Raw genomic sequence first — 20,449 nt, 5'->3', positions numbered from 1 at the left:
CAAAGCGCCCCGACCGCACTGAGCCCTGCTTGCCTAGGAACTCTCCCATTGCTGAAAAAGCACACAAAGAGAACACGTGCCGTACAAGCAGGGCCAACCTCTCCAAAGCCCACCTGCAACATGCAGCTTTTCCCGGCCTTTGAAAAGGGGCAAAATTTCAAGCATGACAGAAGTGGGAATGTGGGACAGAGAAAGAGAAAAACAACGGGGCAAGAAGAACCAAGAGGAAAAATCGGCACTGCTGGCCCAGGATCAGTCAGTGGATGGAGCCTCTCCTTCTCCCTGGAATGGACAGCTTGACATCAGCATGGGACCACAAGGATTGGAGCCGACCTGAATTTTTGCATACAGTGGAATCTAGATTTTTATTTCGCAGATATATATATATGTAGTGTATTCCTATTATAGACTATAATTTTTATAAATTATATATGTTAGTAAATTACCGTAAAACAAAGCACTATTCTGATAGAAATAATATAAAATATATGAAATCTGTAGTTATGATGTGAGGGTAAAACATTACTTTAAAGAGTTGAATGTGTAATTACGTTTAAATAGTATGAGTAGAGCATGTGTTTCGTGTCACTATCTCTTTTGGAACATATTGTTGCTCCAAGTACATTTATGTCTGGAAGCCTTTCCATAAAATAGATATATTTATAACATATATAATAAACAGAGCATATATATATGGTGTATAAATTATACTGGAACATAACTGTATAACATCTATTATATAACACATGCCTAGAGTATATTACATATATGATATCATTTTTATATACATGTAAAGCCATATCTAGTATCTCTGTGTGTTGGGACCCATAATAATGTTCTAGATATAGGGCATTTATGAGTGGCAAACTGGGAAATTATTTCCCCTTTTTTCAATAAAATGCAATTTTGCAGAATCCAGAGTGTACAAGGTTTTATTGATCTCAGCCAGGCCCATAGTAGTATTCAATGCCACACACTGTGCATTCTGGGCTCATGAACAGACCACTTGAAATCAAACTGAGAGTGCTGAATTGGTTCGAAACAGAAATTGAGCTGAGCAGCACCTAGCCCCTCTGATCACAGAATCCCAGAAACGTTTGGCTTGGAAGGGCCCCTTAGAGGTTGTCTTGTTCCAGCCCGGCTGCCAAGGGCAAGGACACCTTCCGCCAGGCCACGTTGCTGCAAGGCCCATCCAAGCTGGCCTGGAACACTGCCAGGGATGGGGCAGCCACAGCTTCTGTGGGCAGCGTGGGCCAGCCCCAAGCAGCCTCTGAGGCCAGAATTCCTTGCCCATCTTCAGCCTAAGGCTGCCCTTCCTGTGGCACTGGGAAGCCTCTGGCCCTGGCGCTGTGCCTGCAGGCCCTTGCCAACAGCCCCTCTGCAGGTCTCTGCTGGCTCCCGGGCAGGGACTCAAAGGCCGCAGGAAGGTGCCCCTGGAGAAGGCCCTGGAGAGCGCTGGGGCCAGGAGTGCCGCCATGAGGGCAGCAAGCGGGGCCTGGCCCGTCCGTGCCTGCGGCAGGGCGCAGGGCGGGCGCTCGGGCCCTGCCAGCTGCAGCTGGGAGCTCTGCAGGGCGGCCGGCAGAGAGCCGTGGGCTCCCGCAGCTCTGCGGCCCTCACGGCTGAGGCAGCTGCCCAGGCACAGCCCGCTGGGGACACGCGGCCGGCCCGGGGCCACCCGCAGGGGGACCCTGCTCTGGGGCCAGCCCAGGCCGCAGCAGGGAGCAGCTCATGGGGCCGTGCCCGGCCAGGGAACGGCTGTGCCCGGGAACAGGGCTCGGGGAGCAGGGCAGCAGGGCCGCCAGTGCTGGCCACACTGAGAGTGGGGCACACACGGCTGCAGTCACAGGCAGCATCCGACAGGAACCTGCTCACTCTCTGCAGCTCCCAGACAGGAGCGTGGGGCTGGTGCCGGTCACCCTCTGCTCACAGGAAACAAGGGGAGAAGACAAGAGGAAAGTGCCTCAAGTTCTGCCAGGAGAGGTTTAGATTGGGTATTAAGATAAAATGTCTCCTCTGAAAGAGTTGTCAAGCACTGGCAACAGCTGACCATGGAATTGCTAGAATTGTCATTGCTTGAGGCACTGCAGCAATGTGTGGAGGTGGCACATGGAGTCATGGTTTCCAGATGGACTTAGCACAGTCATGCTCGTGCCCTCCGACTTGATAGCAGGACCAATGTGGAGTGGGACACAGCCATGATGCTGGCAGCTGTGAGCCAACTCAAAGCCATAGCGATGAGTCTTCCACCTTGGCTAGCACCAGTGCTGGCAGCTTAAAGACTGGCACCATGCCACCTTACCCTACTGCAGAACCCTCCTAGGGTCAAGCTGGGACAGGGGAGGGGGCTGGGCGGCTCTCCCAGCTCCTGAGCACAAGGTGAGAAAAGAGAAACGCTGTTACCCATCAATCCCTCCCACTGACACATCTTAACAGGGGAAAGGGAGAGACAAAGGCACAATTCTGACTTCCATCTAGGCAGCACTGAGCGTGGACCTCTCCAGTCCAGGTGTACAATATGGCAAATGCCTCAGGTTTTCCCGTGGAGGAAAAAGCTCCAAACAAACACAAAAAAGACCCCCAACCCAAACAGTAACGTTGGAATTTTCTGTGATTGATGGCTGAGAGAAGAAGCTGTGCACTGCTGATTCTGTCTTCTCTGCACTCTCATCATCCATACTTGTCTCTGGGGTCTCCAAAGCCCGGTGATCATTTCTTCCTGCTCCAGCACCTGTGCTGAGTCCAAAGAGCCTTGGGGCAGCCAGGGCTGGTAGCAGGAGAGCTGCTGAAAGGCACCGCCAGCCACGCAGCCTTCCCCTCCAAGGCTCCAGAGACACACGGGCAGAAAGCTGTGGCCAAAGCTGGATGGCTGCCGACATCCATCCCCTCTTCACAGGGTGGCCTTGCAGGATAGCAAAATCCACATGGACATCCCATGTCATTCCAGCACTGACTTTCACCCCAAACCTTCCCATTTTCTACAAGGAAAAATCTGCTTTTCTCTTCTGCCTTGATAGGGATGAATTCCCTTGGCTGATGTGTTTGGCATAAAGCTTGTCCTCACAGGGAAACCCTGATGGGCAATGTGAAGCTCTTCTGCCCATCCAGAACCCATTTTGTCCCACTGGATGGTGGGAAGTGCAGTGCAAATGCACCACCCTTCTCTCCTTGGCCAGCAGCTGCTTTCACAGCCCAATGGCCTGGCACGGTGCAGATGAAGGCAGGTTGTAACTGAGTGTGGGCCATTCTATCTGCCCAGGGAACAAACAATGTGAGCAGAGGAAATGACCTCAAGTTGTGCCATGGGAGGCTTAGCTTGCATTTCTCCAGGAAATATTCCTTCAACAACAAGGATGTCAAGCTTGGGAACAGATTGCCTGGGGAAATGGCTGAGTCAGCACCCTCAGAACGGTTAAAAAGTCATGTGGAAGTGGCATCTGGGGAGCTGGCCGATTGGAGCAGTGGGCAGTGTGAAGTTTGCAGTTGCACTGTGTGATCGTGAGCCACTTTTTCAACCACACTCGCTTCCAGATTTAAGTGTAGCTCAACCAGTGAGGAGTCAAAGCTCAGACTCAATGATCCTCAAGGCTGCATTCCAACAGGGATATCTATCAGATTGCCAAGGAAGGGCAGATGAAAATAATTGCAAAAGAGACAACAATGGGAGTGCTTTGGAAAAGTTTCAGTCAAGGGCAGCTCTAAGCAGGGCCACTCTGAGTGCCTGAGCCACTAGTCGGCTCAGGAGACAGAGGGTGTGGTTGGCTGGCTTGTGACGTGCTGTGACACGTGTGACATCACGGGGCACGTGTCACAATGCCGGCAGCAAAGAAAGGCCCCAGCAGCTCACGCTGGCCTTGCATTGCTTTGGCAAGCGGTGAGTGCACACGTGGTGGGGAGGCTGTGCTGGGAACAAGGGCTGGGGCAGAAACGCTGCACCTGGGGCTGGCTTCTCCCTCTGCATGCGGGGACAGCCCCGCCTAGGAGAACCTTGGGCAGGCCACAGGGCTGGAACTGGAGCTGCTGGGGCAGGGAGACAGGCCTTGCTGCCTGCATGCTGGCTGTGTGGGGCCCTGTCCTTCCTGCGCCCGCATCCCTGAGGATCCTCCCTCCCCGCCCCACTCACGGCCTTCTCTCCTTCCTCCTGCAGACCATGGAGCCCATGGTATTCCTTTTCATGCTCTTAAAAAGCCTCATCCAGTACCCACAGCACGTGGCTGACGCTTTGGATGAGGAAACACGTCTGCGCATGGAAGAGCGTGCAAAGCATCTGGAATGGGAGAGGATTCATCTGGAGCAGGAGGTGGAACAGCTCACCCAGGAGCAGCTGAAGCAGGTGCAGCTCTTGCAGCTTTTAGCTGTTGCTGTGCTCCTGGCCCTTCTCTTGGTCCTCTGGTTAATTGGGTGGAAAAACAGCCTGAGCAGAGAGGAGGATGAACAAGACAACCGTGGGGCAGATGAAGAGGAAGCGCGCAATGTTGCGGCTAACGAAGACAACGTTGGCAATGAAGATGTCAATGAGGCTGCAGTTGCGGAAAACAACAACGATGTTGCAAATGATGTCCAAGAAGAAGAAGAGGATGATTTTGACGATTTCCTTGGAGAAGTTGTAATGGAGCGCATCCAGTGGCCTGTACAGGACCTGCAGAGAGGCTGTGAGTGGATAACTGACCTCATGGATAATTATACCATGTACTTTGGCCATGTTTTGGCCAACAGTTTCTACCCGGTCCTGCAACGAGCCATCGGGGTGGGCAGTGCCTTTGAAGGCTGGAGTCCCCGTGAGCAGGATGTCGTCTACAGCGTGCTCATCCCCATGACTCCTCCCCGGGGCCACAGCTTCCACCTGGAGCTGGAGAGTGAAGAGCAGAGGCACGTCAGGAACTTCCGTGTCCGCGTGCAGCTGGAGTGCACCTGCAGCAGGGAGCAGCAGGCTGAGGACATGCTGTGCTTCCTGCACCACCCCGAGGAGGAGCTGAGCAGCAATCAGGATCCCAGCCTCCTAGACACCCTGTGCACCGGCTCCTACCTCGACGTGCAGAAAACTGCCCGCTGGTTTTACCAGCTGGTGAGAGCAGTCTGGCCAGCTCTGCCTCAGTCACACAACTGGCATTTAAGGCTGATGCCCTCCACACGCTCCTGCCAATTCAAGGTGTCCTACGGGCAGGAAAGCTTCAGGATTGAGCTGTTCTTCGGCGTGCGGAGAGGTGACTCAGCCATCTTTGTGTGCAGCCAGCCTAGAGAGGCCTACACAGCAAGCACAACCTGGCCCGAGTCCTACGCTGTGGCAGAGGTTGAGTTCTTCAAGCACATTGCCAGGCAGGCCCCCCCTGACAGCCTGCACCTCAAATGCCTGCAGTTCTTCACCCGTCTTCCTCTGGGCTTCAGCTTTTCCACCTACACCATGAAGACCATTGTCATGCACCTGCTCAACATCACACCCGTCTCAGAGTGGCGCAGGAGAGATCTCGTGATACGACTGCTGGATATCATCAACAGCCTGCACTTATGTCTGCGAGCAAAATGCCTCCACCACTTCATTGTGGGCAACCAGAGGCTTCCTCAGGACATCAACTTACCCGCAGATGTCCAAAGAGCTGAGCCATACAATCTCCTCCAGCACCTGGCCCAGCAACCGGCTGCCCACGCCCATGCGCTCTATGAGTACCACATTCTCTACAAGTGGTTCAGAAGAATCCTTCTTGCTGAGGATTTACCGGATGAAGGGGAAGAGTTATGGCTCTGAGCACAGAGCTGTGCTTGTGCTGCTCGCAGCTGCCAGCAGAGAACCACCTTGCAGTCCCCATTTGGTGCTTTCAGGAGAAGAGGATGCCTGCAAAGCTTTGGCAAAGGTCCCACTGCCTCTCCTGCCGCCTCAGCAGGTGCAGGGCCACGGGCGGCTGTCTTCTACCTCCTTGCATCTTTTCATTTGCCAACAAAGCGCCCCGACCGCACTGAGCCCTGCTTGCCTAGGAACTCTCCCATTGCTGAAAAAGCACACAAAGAGAACACGTGCCGTACAAGCAGGGCCAACCTCTCCAAAGCCCACCTGCAACATGCAGCTTTTCCCGGCCTTTGAAAAGGGGCAAAATTTCAAGCATGACAGAAGTGGGAATGTGGGACCAAGAAAGAGAAAAACAACGGGGCAAGAAGAACCAAGAGGAAAAATCGGCACTGCTGGCCCAGGATCAGTCAGTGGATGGAGCCTCTCCTTCTCCCTGGAATGGACAGCTTGACATCAGCATGGGACCACAAGGATTGGAGCCGACCTGAATTTTTGCATACAGTGGAATCTAGATTTTTATTTCGCAGATATATATATATGTAGTGTATTCCTATTATAGACTATAATTTTTATAAATTATATATGTTAGTAAATTACCGTAAAACAAAGCACTATTCTGATAGAAATAATATAAAATATATGAAATCTGTAGTTATGATGTGAGGGTAAAACATTACTTTAAAGAGTTGAATGTGTAATTACGTTTAAATAGTATGAGTAGAGCATGTGTTTCGTGTCACTATCTCTTTTGGAACATATTGTTGCTCCAAGTACATTTATGTCTGGAAGCCTTTCCATAAAATAGATATATTTATAACATATATAATAAACAGAGCATATATATATGGTGTATAAATTATACTGGAACATAACTGTATAACATCTATTATATAACACATGCCTAGAGTATATTACATATATGATATCATTTTTATATACATGTAAAGCCATATCTAGTATCTCTGTGTGTTGGGACCCATAATAATGTTCTAGATATAGGGCATTTATGAGTGGCAAACTGGGAAATTATTTCCCCTTTTTTCAATAAAATGCAATTTTGCAGAATCCAGAGTGTACAAGGTTTTATTGATCTCAGCCAGGCCCATAGTAGTATTCAATGCCACACACTGTGCATTCTGGGCTCATGAACAGACCACTTGAAATCAAACTGAGAGTGCTGAATTGGTTCGAAACAGAAATTGAGCTGAGCAGCACCTAGCCCCTCTGATCACAGAATCCCAGAAACGTTTGGCTTGGAAGGGCCCCTTAGAGGTTGTCTTGTTCCAGCCCGGCTGCCAAGGGCAAGGACACCTTCCGCCAGGCCACGTTGCTGCAAGGCCCATCCAAGCTGGCCTGGAACACTGCCAGGGATGGGGCAGCCACAGCTTCTGTGGGCAGCGTGGGCCAGCCCCAAGCAGCCTCTGAGGCCAGAATTCCTTGCCCATCTTCAGCCTAAGGCTGCCCTTCCTGTGGCACTGGGAAGCCTCTGGCCCTGGCGCTGTGCCTGCAGGCCCTTGGCAACAGCCCCTCTGCAGGTCTCTGCTGGCTCCCGGGCAGGGACTCAAAGGCCGCAGGAAGGTGCCCCTGGAGAAGGCCCTGGAGAGCGCTGGGGCCAGGAGTGCCGCCATGAGGGCAGCAAGCGGGGCCTGGCCTGTCCGTGCCTGCGGCAGGGCGCAGGGCGGGCGCTCGGGCCCTGCCAGCTGCAGCTGGGAGCTCTGCAGGGCGGCCGGCAGAGAGCCGTGGGCTCCCGCAGCTCTGCGGCCCTCACGGCTGAGGCAGCTGCCCAGGCACAGCCCGCTGGGGACACGCGGCCGGCCCGGGGCCACCCGCAGGGGGACCCTGCTCTGGGGCCAGCCCAGGCCGCAGCAGGGAGCAGCTCATGGGGCCGTGCCCGGCCAGGGAACGGCTGTGCCCGGGAACAGGGCTCGGGGAGCAGGGCAGCAGGGCCGCCAGTGCTGGCCACACTGAGAGTGGGGCACACACGGCTGCAGTCACAGGCAGCATCCGACAGGAACCTGCTCACTCTCTGCAGCTCCCAGACAGGAGCGTGGGGCTGGTGCCGGTCACCCTCTGCTCACAGGAAACAAGGGGAGAAGACAAGAGGAAAGTGCCTCAAGTTCTGCCAGGAGAGGTTTAGATTGGGTATTAAGATAAAATGTCTCCTCTGAAAGAGTTGTCAAGCACTGGCAACAGCTGACCATGGAATTGCTAGAATTGTCATTGCTTGAGGCACTGCAGCAATGTGTGGAGGTGGCACATGGAGTCATGGTTTCCAGATGGACTTAGCACAGTCATGCTCGTGCCCTCCGACTTGATAGCAGGACCAATGTGGAGTGGGACACAGCCATGATGCTGGCAGCTGTGAGCCAACTCAAAGCCATAGCGATGAGTCTTCCACCTTGGCTAGCACCAGTGCTGGCAGCTTAAAGACTGGCACCATGCCACCTTACCCTACTGCAGAACCCTCCTAGGGTCAAGCTGGGACAGGGGAGGGGGCTGGGCGGCTCTCCCAGCTCCTGAGCACAAGGTGAGAAAAGAGAAACGCTGTTACCCATCAATCCCTCCCACTGACACATCTTAACAGGGGAAAGGGAGAGACAAAGGCACAATTCTGACTTCCATCTAGGCAGCACTGAGCGTGGACCTCTCCAGTCCAGGTGTACAATATGGCAAATGCCTCAGGTTTTCCCGTGGAGGAAAAAGCTCCAAACAAACACAAAAAAGACCCCCAACCCAAACAGTAACGTTGGAATTTTCTGTGATTGATGGCTGAGAGAAGAAGCTGTGCACTGCTGATTCTGTCTTCTCTGCACTCTCATCATCCATACTTGTCTCTGGGGTCTCCAAAGCCCGGTGATCATTTCTTCCTGCTCCAGCACCTGTGCTGAGTCCAAAGAGCCTTGGGGCAGCCAGGGCTGGTAGCAGGAGAGCTGCTGAAAGGCACCGCCAGCCACGCAGCCTTCCCCTCCAAGGCTCCAGAGACACACGGGCAGAAAGCTGTGGCCAAAGCTGGATGGCTGCCGACATCCATCCCCTCTTCACAGGGTGGCCTTGCAGGATAGCAAAATCCACATGGACATCCCACGTCATTCCAGCACTGACTTTCACCCCAAACCTTCCCATTTTCTACAAGGAAAAATCTGCTTTTCTCTTCTGCCTTGATAGGGATGAATTCCCTTGGCTGATGTGTTTGGCATAAAGCTTGTCCTCACAGGGAAACCCTGATGGGCAATGTGAAGCTCTTCTGCCCATCCAGAACCCATTTTGTCCCACTGGATGGTGGGAAGTGCAGTGCAAATGAACCACCCTTCTCTCCTTGGCCAGCAGCTGCTTTCACAGCCCAATGGCCTGGCACGGTGCAGATGAAGTCAGGCTGTAACTAAGTGTGGGCCATTCTATCTGCCCAGGGAACAAACAATGTGAGCAGAGGAAATGACCTCAAGTTGTGCCACGAGAGGCTTAGCTTGCATTTCTCCAGGAAATATTCCTTCAACAACAAGGATGTCAAGCTTGGGAACAGGCTGCCTGGGGAAATGGCTGAGTCAGCACCCTCAGAACGGTTAAAAAGTCATGTGGAAGTGGCATCTGGGGACGTGGCCGATTGGAGCAGTGGGCAGTGTGAAGTTTGCAGTTGCACTGTGTGATTGGGAGCGACTTTTTCAACCACACTCACTTCCAGATTTAAGTGTAGCTCAACCAGTGAGGAGTCAAAGCTCAGACTCAATGATCCTCAAGGCTGCATTCCAACAGGGATATCTATCAGATTGCCAAGGAAAGGCAGATGAAAATAATTGCAAAAGAGACAACAATGGGAGTGCTTTGGAAAAGTTTCAGTCAAGGGCAGCTCTAAGCAGGGCCACTCTGAGTGCCTGAGCCACGAGTCGGCTCAGGAGACAGAGGGTGTGGTTGGCTGGCTTGTGACGTGCTGTGACACGTGTGACATCACGGGGCACGTGTCACAATGCCGGCAGCAAAGAAAGGCCCCAGCAGCTCACGCTGGCCTTGCATTGCTTTGGCAAGCGGTGAGTGCACACGTGGTGGGGAGGCTGTGCTGGGAACAAGGGCTGGGGCAGAAACACTGCACCTGGGGCTGGCTTCTCCCTCTGCGTGCAGGGACAGCCCCGCCTAGGAGAACCTTGGGCAGGCCACAGGGCTGGAGCTGGAGCTGCTGGGGCAGGGAGACAGGCCTTGCTGCCTGCATGCTGGCTGTGTGGGGCCCTGTCCTTCCTGCGCCCGCATCCCTGAGGATCCTCCCTCCAGCAACCAGTAGCCATGACCATCCCCGCCCCACTCACGGGCTTCTCTCCTTCCTCCTGCAGACCATGGAGCCCATGGTATTCCTTTTCATGCTCTTAAAAAGCCTCATCCAGTACCCACAGCACGTGGCTGACGCTTTGGATGAGGAAACACGTCTGCGCATGGAAGAGCGTGCAAAGCATCTGGAATGGGAGAGGATTCATCTGGAGCAGGAGGTGGAACAGCTCACCCAGGAGCAGCTGAAGCAGGTGCAGCTCTTGCAGCTTTTAGCTGTTGCTGTGCTCCTGGCCCTTCTCTTGGTCCTCTGGTTGATTGGGTGGAAAAACAGCCTGAGCAGAGAGGAGGATGAACAAGACAACCGTGGGGCAGATGAAGAGGAAGCGCGCAATGTTGCGGCTAACGAAGACAACGTTGGCAATGAAGATGTCAATGAGGCTGCAGTTGCGGAAAACAACAACGATGTTGCAAATGATGTCCAAGAAGAAGAAGAGGATGATTTTGACGATTTCCTTGGAGAAGTTGTAATGGAGCGCATCCAGTGGCCTGTACAGGACCTGCAGAGAGGCTGTGAGTGGATAACTGACCTCATGGATAATTATACCATGTACTTTGGCCATGTTTTGGCCAACAGTTTCTACCCGGTCCTGCAACGAGCCATCGGGGTGGGCAGTGCCTTTGAAGGCTGGAGTCCCCGTGAGCAGGATGTCGTCTACAGCGTGCTCATCCCCATGACTCCTCCCCGGGGCCACAGCTTCCACCTGGAGCTGGAGAGTGAAGAGCAGAGGCACGTCAGGAACTTCCGTGTCCGCGTGCAGCTGGAGTGCACCTGCAGCAGGGAGCAGCAGGCTGAGGACATGCTGTGCTTCCTGCACCACCCCGAGGAGGAGCTGAGCAGCAATCAGGATCCCAGCCTCCTAGACACCCTGTGCACCGGCTCCTACCTCGACGTGCAGAAAACTGCCCGCTGGTTTTACCAGCTGGTGAGAGCAGTCTGGCCAGCTCTGCCTCAGTCACACAACTGGCATTTAAGGCTGATGCCCTCCACACGCTCCTGCCAATTCAAGGTGTCCTACGGGCAGGAAAGCTTCAGGATTGAGCTGTTCTTCGGCGTGCGGAGAGGTGACTCAGCCATCTTTGTGTGCAGCCAGCCTAGAGAGGCCTACACAGCAAGCACAACCTGGCCCGAGTCCTACGCTGTGGCAGAGGTTGAGTTCTTCAAGCACATTGCCAGGCAGGCCCCCCCTGACAGCCTGCACCTCAAATGCCTGCAGTTCTTCACCCGTCTTCCTCTGGGCTTCAGCTTTTCCACCTACACCATGAAGACCATTGTCATGCACCTGCTCAACATCACACCCGTCTCAGAGTGGCGCAGGAGAGATCTCGTGGTACGACTGCTGGATATCATCAACAGCCTGCACTTATGTCTGCGAGCAAAATGCCTCCACCACTTCATTGTGGGCAACCAGAGGCTTCCTCAGGACATCAACTTACCCGCAGATGTCCAAAGAGCTGAGCCATACAATCTCCTCCAGCACCTGGCCCAGCAACCGGCTGCCCACGCCCATGCGCTCTATGAGTACCACATTCTCTACAAGTGGTTCAGAAGAATCCTTCTTGCTGAGGATTTACCGGATGAAGGGGAAGAGTTATGGCTCTGAGCACAGAGCTGTGCTTGTGCTGCTCGCAGCTGCCAGCAGAGAACCACCTTGCAGTCCCCATTTGGTGCTTTCAGGAGAAGAGGATGCCTGCAAAGCTTTGGCAAAGGTCCCACTGCCTCTCCTGCCGCCTCAGCAGGTGCAGGGCCACGGGCGGCTGTCTTCTACCTCCTTGCATCTTTTCATTTGCCAACAAAGTGCCCCGACCGCACTGAGCCCTGCTTGCCTAGGAACTCTCCCATTGCTGAAAAAGCACACAAAGAGAACACGTGCCGTACAAGCAGGGCCAACCTCTCCAAAGCCCACCTGCAACATGCAGCTTTTCCCGGCCTTTGAAAAGGGGCAAAATTTCAAGCATGACAGAAGTGGGAATGTGGGACCAAGAAAGAGAAAAACAACGGGGCAAGAAGAACCAAGAGGAAAAATCGGCACTGCTGGCCCAGGATCAGTCAGTGGATGGAGCCTCTCCTTCTCCCTGGAATGGACAGCTTGACATCAGCATGGGACCACAAGGATTGGAGCCGACCTGAATTTTTGCATACAGTGGAATCTAGATTTTTATTTCGCAGATATATATATATGTAGTGTATTCCTATTATAGACTATAATTTTTATAAATTATATATGTTAGTAAATTACCGTAAAACAAAGCACTATTCTGATAGAAATAATATAAAATATATGAAATCTGTAGTTATGATGTGAGGGTAAAACATTACTTTAAAGAGTTGAATGTGTAATTACGTTTAAATAGTATGAGTAGAGCATGTGTTTCGTGTCACTATCTCTTTTGGAACATATTGTTGCTCCAAGTACATTTATGTCTGGAAGCCTTTCCATAAAATAGATATATTTATAACATATATAATAAACAGAGCATATATATATGGTGTATAAATTATACTGGAACATAACTGTATAACATCTATTATATAACACATGCCTAGAGTATATTACATATATGATATCATTTTTATATACATGTAAAGCCATATCTAGTATCTCTGTGTGTTGGGACCCATAATAATGTTCTAGATATAGGGCATTTATGAGTGGCAAACTGGGAAATTATTTCCCCTTTTTTCAATAAAATGCAATTTTGCAGAATCCAGAGTGTACAAGGTTTTATTGATCTCAGCCAGGCCCATAGTAGTATTCAATGCCACACACTGTGCATTCTGGGCTCATGAACAGACCACTTGAAATCAAACTGAGAGTGCTGAATTGGTTCGAAACAGAAATTGAGCTGAGCAGCACCTAGCCCCTCTGATCACAGAATCCCAGAAACGTTTGGCTTGGAAGGGCCCCTTAGAGGTTGTCTTGTTCCAGCCCGGCTGCCAAGGGCAAGGACACCTTCCGCCAGGCCACGTTGCTGCAAGGCCCATCCAAGCTGGCCTGGAACACTGCCAGGGATGGGGCAGCCACAGCTTCTGTGGGCAGCGTGGGCCAGCCCCAAGCAGCCTCTGAGGCCAGAATTCCTTGCCCATCTTCAGCCTAAGGCTGCCCTTCCTGTGGCACTGGGAAGCCTCTGGCCCTGGCGCTGTGCCTGCAGGCCCTTGGCAACAGCCCCTCTGCAGGTCTCTGCTGGCTCCCGGGCAGGGACTCAAAGGCCGCAGGAAGGTGCCCCTGGAGAAGGCCCTGGAGAGCGCTGGGGCCAGGAGTGCCGCCATGAGGGCAGCAAGCGGGGCCTGGCCTGTCCGTGCCTGCGGCAGGGCGCAGGGCGGGCGCTCGGGCCCTGCCAGCTGCAGCTGGGAGCTCTGCAGGGCGGCCGGCAGAGAGCCGTGGGCTCCCGCAGCTCTGCGGCCCTCACGGCTGAGGCAGCTGCCCAGGCACAGCCCGCTGGGGACACGCGGCCGGCCCGGGGCCACCCGCAGGGGGACCCTGCTCTGGGGCCAGCCCAGGCCGCAGCAGGGAGCAGCTCATGGGGCCGTGCCCGGCCAGGGAACGGCTGTGCCCGGGAACAGGGCTCGGGGAGCAGGGCAGCAGGGCCGCCAGTGCTGGCCACACTGAGAGTGGGGCACACACGGCTGCAGTCACAGGCAGCATCCGACAGGAACCTGCTCACTCTCTGCAGCTCCCAGACAGGAGCGTGGGGCTGGTGCCGGTCACCCTCTGCTCACAGGAAACAAGGGGAGAAGACAAGAGGAAAGTGCCTCAAGTTCTGCCAGGAGAGGTTTAGATTGGGTATTAAGATAAAATGTCTCCTCTGAAAGAGTTGTCAAGCACTGGCAACAGCTGACCATGGAATTGCTAGAATTGTCATTGCTTGAGGCACTGCAGCAATGTGTGGAGGTGGCACATGGAGTCATGGTTTCCAGATGGACTTAGCACAGTCATGCTCGTGCCCTCCGACTTGATAGCAGGACCAATGTGGAGTGGGACACAGCCATGATGCTGGCAGCTGTGAGCCAACTCAAAGCCATAGCGATGAGTCTTCCACCTTGGCTAGCACCAGTGCTGGCAGCTTAAAGACTGGCACCATGCCACCTTACCCTACTGCAGAACCCTCCTAGGGTCAAGCTGGGACAGGGGAGGGGGCTGGGCGGCTCTCCCAGCTCCTGAGCACAAGGTGAGAAAAGAGAAACGCTGTTACCCATCAATCCCTCCCACTGACACATCTTAACAGGGGAAAGGGAGAGACAAAGGCACAATTCTGACTTCCATCTAGGCAGCACTGAGCGTGGACCTCTCCAGTCCAGGTGTACAATATGGCAAATGCCTCAGGTTTTCCCGTGGAGGAAAAAGCTCCAAACAAACACAAAAAAGACCCCCAACCCAAACAGTAACGTTGGAATTTTCTGTGATTGATGGCTGAGAGAAGAAGCTGTGCACTGCTGATTCTGTCTTCTCTGCACTCTCATCATCCATACTTGTCTCTGGGGTCTCCAAAGCCCGGTGATCATTTCTTCCTGCTCCAGCACCTGTGCTGAGTCCAAAGAGCCTTGGGGCAGCCAGGGCTGGTAGCAGGAGAGCTGCTGAAAGGCACCGCCAGCCACGCAGCCTTCCCCTCCAAGGCTCCAGAGACACACGGGCAGAAAGCTGTGGCCAAAGCTGGATGGCTGCCGACATCCATCCCCTCTTCACAGGGTGGCCTTGCAGGATAGCAAAATCCACATGGACATCCCACGTCATTCCAGCACTGACTTTCACCCCAAACCTTCCCATTTTCTACAAGGAAAAATCTGCTTTTCTCTTCTGCCTTGATAGGGATGAATTCCCTTGGCTGATGTGTTTGGCATAAAGCTTGTCCTCACAGGGAAACCCTGATGGGCAATGTGAAGCTCTTCTGCCCATCCAGAACCCATTTTGTCCCACTGGATGGTGGGAAGTGCAGTGCAAATGAACCACCCTTCTCTCCTTGGCCAGCAGCTGCTTTCACAGCCCAATGGCCTGGCACGGTGCAGATGAAGTCAGGCTGTAACTAAGTGTGGGCCATTCTATCTGCCCAGGGAACAAACAATGTGAGCAGAGGAAATGACCTCAAGTTGTGCCACGAGAGGCTTAGCTTGCATTTCTCCAGGAAATATTCCTTCAACAACAAGGATGTCAAGCTTGGGAACAGGCTGCCTGGGGAAATGGCTGAGTCAGCACCCTCAGAACGGTTAAAAAGTCATGTGGAAGTGGCATCTGGGGACGTGGCCGATTGGAGCAGTGGGCAGTGTGAAGTTTGCAGTTGCACTGTGTGATTGGGAGCGACTTTTTCAACCACACTCACTTCCAGATTTAAGTGTAGCTCAACCAGTGAGGAGTCAAAGCTCAGACTCAATGATCCTCAAGGCTGCATTCCAACAGGGATATCTATCAGATTGCCAAGGAAAGGCAGATGAAAATAATTGCAAAAGAGACAACAATGGGAGTGCTTTGGAAAAGTTTCAGTCAAGGGCAGCTCTAAGCAGGGCCACTCTGAGTGCCTGAGCCACGAGTCGGCTCAGGAGACAGAGGGTGTGGTTGGCTGGCTTGTGACGTGCTGTGACACGTGTGACATCACGGGGCACGTGTCACAATGCCGGCAGCAAAGAAAGGCCCCAGCAGCTCACGCTGGCCTTGCATTGCTTTGGCAAGCGGTGAGTGCACACGTGGTGGGGAGGCTGTGCTGGGAACAAGGGCTGGGGCAGAAACACTGCACCTGGGGCTGGCTTCTCCCTCTGCGTGCAGGGACAGCCCCGCCTAGGAGAACCTTGGGCAGGCCACAGGGCTGGAGCTGGAGCTGCTGGGGCAGGGAGACAGGCCTTGCTGCCTGCATGCTGGCTGTGTGGGGCCCTGTCCTTCCTGCGCCCGCATCCCTGAGGATCCTCCCTCCAGCAACCAGTAGCCATGACCATCCCCGCCCCACTCACGGGCTTCTCTCCTTCCTCCTGCAGACCATGGAGCCCATGGTATTCCTTTTCATGCTCTTAAAAAGCCTCATCCAGTACCCACAGCACGTGGCTGACGCTTTGGATGAGGAAACACGTCTGCGCATGGAAGAGCGTGCAAAGCATCTGGAATGGGAGAGGATTCATCTGGAGCAGGAGGTGGAACAGCTCACCCAGGAGCAGCTGAAGCAGGTGCAGCTCTTGCAGCTTTTAGCTGTTGCTGTGCTCCTGGCCCTTCTCTTGGTCCTCTGGTTGATTGGGTGGAAAAACAGCCTGAGCAGAGAGGAGGATGAACAAGACAACCGTGGGGCAGATGAAGAGGAAGCGCGCAATGTTGCGGCTAACGAAGACAACGTTGGCAATGAAGATGTCAATGAGGCTGCAGTTGCGGAAAACAACAACGATGTTGCAAATGATGTCCAAGAAGAAGAAGAGGATGATTTTGACGATTTCCTTGGAGAAGTTGTAATGGAGCGCATCCAGTGGCCTGTACAGGACCTGCAGAGAGGCTGTGAGTGGATAACTGACCTCATGGATAATTATACCATGTACTTTGGCCATGTTTTGGCCAACAGTTTCTACCCGGTCCTGCAACGAGCCATCGGGGTGGGCAGTGCCTTTGAAGGCTGGAGTCCCCGTGAGCAGGATGTCGTCTACAGCGTGCTCATCCCCATGACTCCTCCCCGGGGCCACAGCTTCCACCTGGAGCTGGAGAGTGAAGAGCAGAGGCACGTCAGGAACTTCCGTGTCCGCGTGCAGCTGGAGTGCACCTGCAGCAGGGAGCAGCAGGCTGAGGACATGCTGTGCTTCCTGCACCACCCCGAGGAGGAGCTGAGCAGCAATCAGGATCCCAGCCTCCTAGACACCCTGTGCACCGGCTCCTACCTCGACGTGCAGAAAACTGCCCGCTGGTTTTACCAGCTGGTGAGAGCAGTCTGGCCAGCTCTGCCTCAGTCACACAACTGGCATTTAAGGCTGATGCCCTCCACACGCTCCTGCCAATTCAAGGTGTCCTACGGGCAGGAAAGCTTCAGGATTGAGCTTTTCTTCGGCGTGCGGAGAGGTGACTCAGCCATCTTTGTGTGCAGCCAGCCTAGAGAGGCCTACACAGCAAGCACAACCTGGCCCGAGTCCTACGCTGTGGCAGAGGTTGAGTTCTTCAAGCACATTGCCAGGCAGGCCCCCCCTGACAGCCTGCACCTCAAATGCCTGCAGTTCTTCACCCGTCTTCCTCTGGGCTTCAGCTTTTCCACCTACACCATGAAGACCATTGTCATGCACCTGCTCAACATCACACCCGTCTCAGAGTGGCGCAGGAGAGATCTCGTGGTACGACTGCTGGATATCATCAACAGCCTGCACTTATGTCTGCGAGCAAAATGCCTCCACCACTTCATTGTGGGCAACCAGAGGCTTCCTCAGGACATCAACTTACCCGCAGATGTCCAAAGAGCTGAGCCATACAATCTCCTCCAGCACCTGGCCCAGCAACCGGCTGCCCACGCCCATGCGCTCTATGAGTACCACATTCTCTACAAGTGGTTCAGAAGAATCCTTCTTGCTGAGGATTTACCGGATGAAGGGGAAGAGTTATGGCTCTGAGCACAGAGCTGTGCTTGTGCTGCTCGCAGCTGCCAGCAGAGAACCACCTTGCAGTCCCCATTTGGTGCTTTCAGGAGAAGAGGATGCCTGCAAAGCTTTGGCAAAGGTCCCACTGCCTCTCCTGCCGCCTCAGCAGGTGCAGGGCCACGGGCGGCTGTCTTCTACCTCCTTGCATCTTTTCATTTGCCAACAAAGTGCCCCGACCGCACTGAGCCCTGCTTGCCTAGGAACTCTCCCATTGCTGAAAAAGCACACAAAGAGAACACGTGCCGTACAAGCAGGGCCAACCTCTCCAAAGCCCACCTGCAACATGCAGCTTTTCCCGGCCTTTGAAAAGGGGCAAAATTTCAAGCATGACAGAAGTGGGAATGTGGGACCAAGAAAGAGAAAAACAACGGGGCAAGAAGAACCAAGAGGAAAAATCGGCACTGCTGGCCCAGGATCAGTCAGTGGATGGAGCCTCTCCTTCTCCCTGGAATGGACAGCTTGACATCAGCATGGGACCACAAGGATTGGAGCCGACCTGAATTTTTGCATACAGTGGAATCTAGATTTTTATTTCGCAGATATATATATATGTAGTGTATTCCTATTATAGACTATAATTTTTATAAATTATATATGTTAGTAAATTACCGTAAAACAAAGCACTATTCTGATAGAAATAATATAAAATATATGAAATCTGTAGTTTCATTACTTTAAAAACATTTACTTTAAAGGTTGAGGGTAAAACATTACTTTAAAGAGTTGAATGTGTAATTACGTTTAAATAGTATGAGTAGAGCATGTGTTTCGTGTCACTATCTCTTTTGGAACATATTGTTGCTCCAAGTACATTTATGTCTGGAAGCCTTTCCATAAAATAGATATATTTATAACATATATAATAAACAGAGCATATATATATGGTGTATAAATTATACTGGAACATAACTGTATAACATCTATTATATAACACATGCCTAGAGTATATTACATATATGATATCATTTTTATATACATGTAAAGCCATATCTAGTATCTCTGTGTGTTGGGACCCATAATAATGTTCTAGATATAGGGCATTTATGAGTGGCAAACTGGGAAATTATTTCCCCTTTTTTCAATAAAATGCAATTTTGCAGAATCCAGAGTGTACAAGGTTTTATTGATCTCAGCCAGGCCCATAGTAGTATTCAATGCCACACACTGTGCATTCTGGGCTCATGAACAGACCACTTGAAATCAAACTGAGAGTGCTGAATTGGTTCGAAACAGAAATTGAGCTGAGCAGCACCTAGCCCCTCTGATCACAGAATCCCAGAAACGTTTGGCTTGGAAGGGCCCCTTAGAGGTTGTCTTGTTCCAGCCCGGCTGCCAAGGGCAAGGACACCTTCCGCCAGGCCACGTTGCTGCAAGGCCCATCCAAGCTGGCCTGGAACACTGCCAGGGATGGGGCAGCCACAGCTTCTGTGGGCAGCGTGGGCCAGCCCCAAGCAGCCTCTGAGGCCAGAATTCCTTGCCCATCTTCAGCCTAAGGCTGCCCTTCCTGTGGCACTGGGAAGCCTCTGGCCCTGGCGCTGTGCCTGCAGGCCCTTGCCAACAGCCCCTCTGCAGGTCTCTGCTGGCTCCCGGGCAGGGACTCAAAGGCCGCAGGAAGGTGCCCCTGGAGAAGGCCCTGGAGAGCGCTGGGGCCAGGAGTGCCGCCATGAGGGCAGCAAGCGGGGCCTGGCCTGTCCGTGCCTGCGGCAGGGCGCAGGGCGGGCGCTCGGGCCCTGCCAGCTGCAGCTGGGAGCTCTGCAGGGCGGCCGGCAGAGAGCCGTGGGCTCCCGCAGCTCTGCGGCCCTCACGGCTGAGGCAGCTGCCCGGGCACAGCCCGCTGGGGACACGCGGCCGGCCCGGGGCCACCCGCAGGGGGACCCTGCTCTGGGGCCAGCCCAGGCCGCAGCAGGGAGCAGCTCATGGGGCCGTGCCCGGCCAGGGAACGGCTGTGCCCGGGAACAGGGCTCGGGGAGCAGGGCAGCAGGGCCGCCAGTGCTGGCCACACTGAGAGTGGGGCACACACGGCTGCAGTCACAGGCAGCATCCGACAGGAACCTGCTCACTCTCTGCAGCTCCCAGACAGGAGCGTGGGGCTGGTGCCGGTCACCCTCTGCTCACAGGAAACAAGGGGAGAAGACAAGAGGAAAGTGCCTCAAGTTCTGCCAGGAGAGGTTTAGATTGGGTATTAAGATAAAATGTCTCCTCTGAAAGAGTTGTCAAGCACTGGCAACAGCTGACCATGGAATTGCTAGAATTGTCATTGCTTGAGGCACTGCAGCAATGTGTGGAGGTGGCACATGGAGTCATGGTTTCCAGATGGACTTAGCACAGTCATGCTCGTGCCCTCCGACTTGATAGCAGGACCAATGTGGAGTGGGACACAGCCATGATGCTGGCAGCTGTGAGCCAACTCAAAGCCATAGCGATGAGTCTTCCACCTTGGCTAGCACCAGTGCTGGCAGCTTAAAGACTGGCACCATGCCACCTTACCCTACTGCAGAACCCTCCTAGGGTCAAGCTGGGACAGGGGAGGGGGCTGGGCGGCTCTCCCAGCTCCTGAGCACAAGGTGAGAAAAGAGAAACGCTGTTACCCATCAATCCCTCCCACTGACACATCTTAACAGGGGAAAGGGAGAGACAAAGGCACAATTCTGACTTCCATCTAGGCAGCACTGAGCGTGGACCTCTCCAGTCCAGGTGTACAATATGGCAAATGCCTCAGGTTTTCCCGTGGAGGAAAAAGCTCCAAACAAACACAAAAAAGACCCCCAACCCAA

General features: G+C 53.4%; 3 protein-coding genes across 3 annotated transcripts; all 3 read left to right on the top strand.

The window, feature by feature from the left end:
• Positions 1–163: 163 nt before the first annotated feature.
• On the top strand, positions 164–5,740 carry LOC135301988 (inositol 1,4,5-trisphosphate receptor-interacting protein-like 1). The gene is made up of 3 exons (XM_064422569.1): positions 164–255; positions 1,360–1,636; positions 4,145–5,740. Exons 1-3 carry the CDS (start codon positions 164–166, stop codon positions 5,738–5,740), a joined length of 1,965 nt encoding a protein of 654 aa, XP_064278639.1.
• A 353-nt stretch (positions 5,741–6,093) lies between these two features.
• On the top strand, positions 6,094–11,694 carry LOC135301987 (inositol 1,4,5-trisphosphate receptor-interacting protein-like 1). Its single transcript, XM_064422568.1, has 3 exons — positions 6,094–6,185; positions 7,290–7,566; positions 10,099–11,694. The coding sequence occupies exons 1-3, from the start codon at positions 6,094–6,096 to the stop codon at positions 11,692–11,694; spliced, it is 1,965 nt and encodes a 654-aa protein (XP_064278638.1).
• Positions 11,695–12,047: 353 nt separating this feature from the next.
• LOC135301986 (inositol 1,4,5-trisphosphate receptor-interacting protein-like 1) lies at positions 12,048–17,648 on the top strand. The gene is made up of 3 exons (XM_064422567.1): positions 12,048–12,139; positions 13,244–13,520; positions 16,053–17,648. The coding sequence occupies exons 1-3, from the start codon at positions 12,048–12,050 to the stop codon at positions 17,646–17,648; spliced, it is 1,965 nt and encodes a 654-aa protein (XP_064278637.1).
• Positions 17,649–20,449: the final 2,801 nt, after the last annotated feature.

The sequence above is a fragment of the Passer domesticus genome, chromosome 6, assembly GCF_036417665.1.
Source record: "Passer domesticus isolate bPasDom1 chromosome 6, bPasDom1.hap1, whole genome shotgun sequence".
Classification (NCBI taxonomy): Eukaryota; Metazoa; Chordata; class Aves; order Passeriformes; family Passeridae; genus Passer; species Passer domesticus.
The sequence above is the reverse complement of the archived record's forward strand: the minus strand, read 5'-3'. Positions and strand labels throughout refer to the sequence as shown.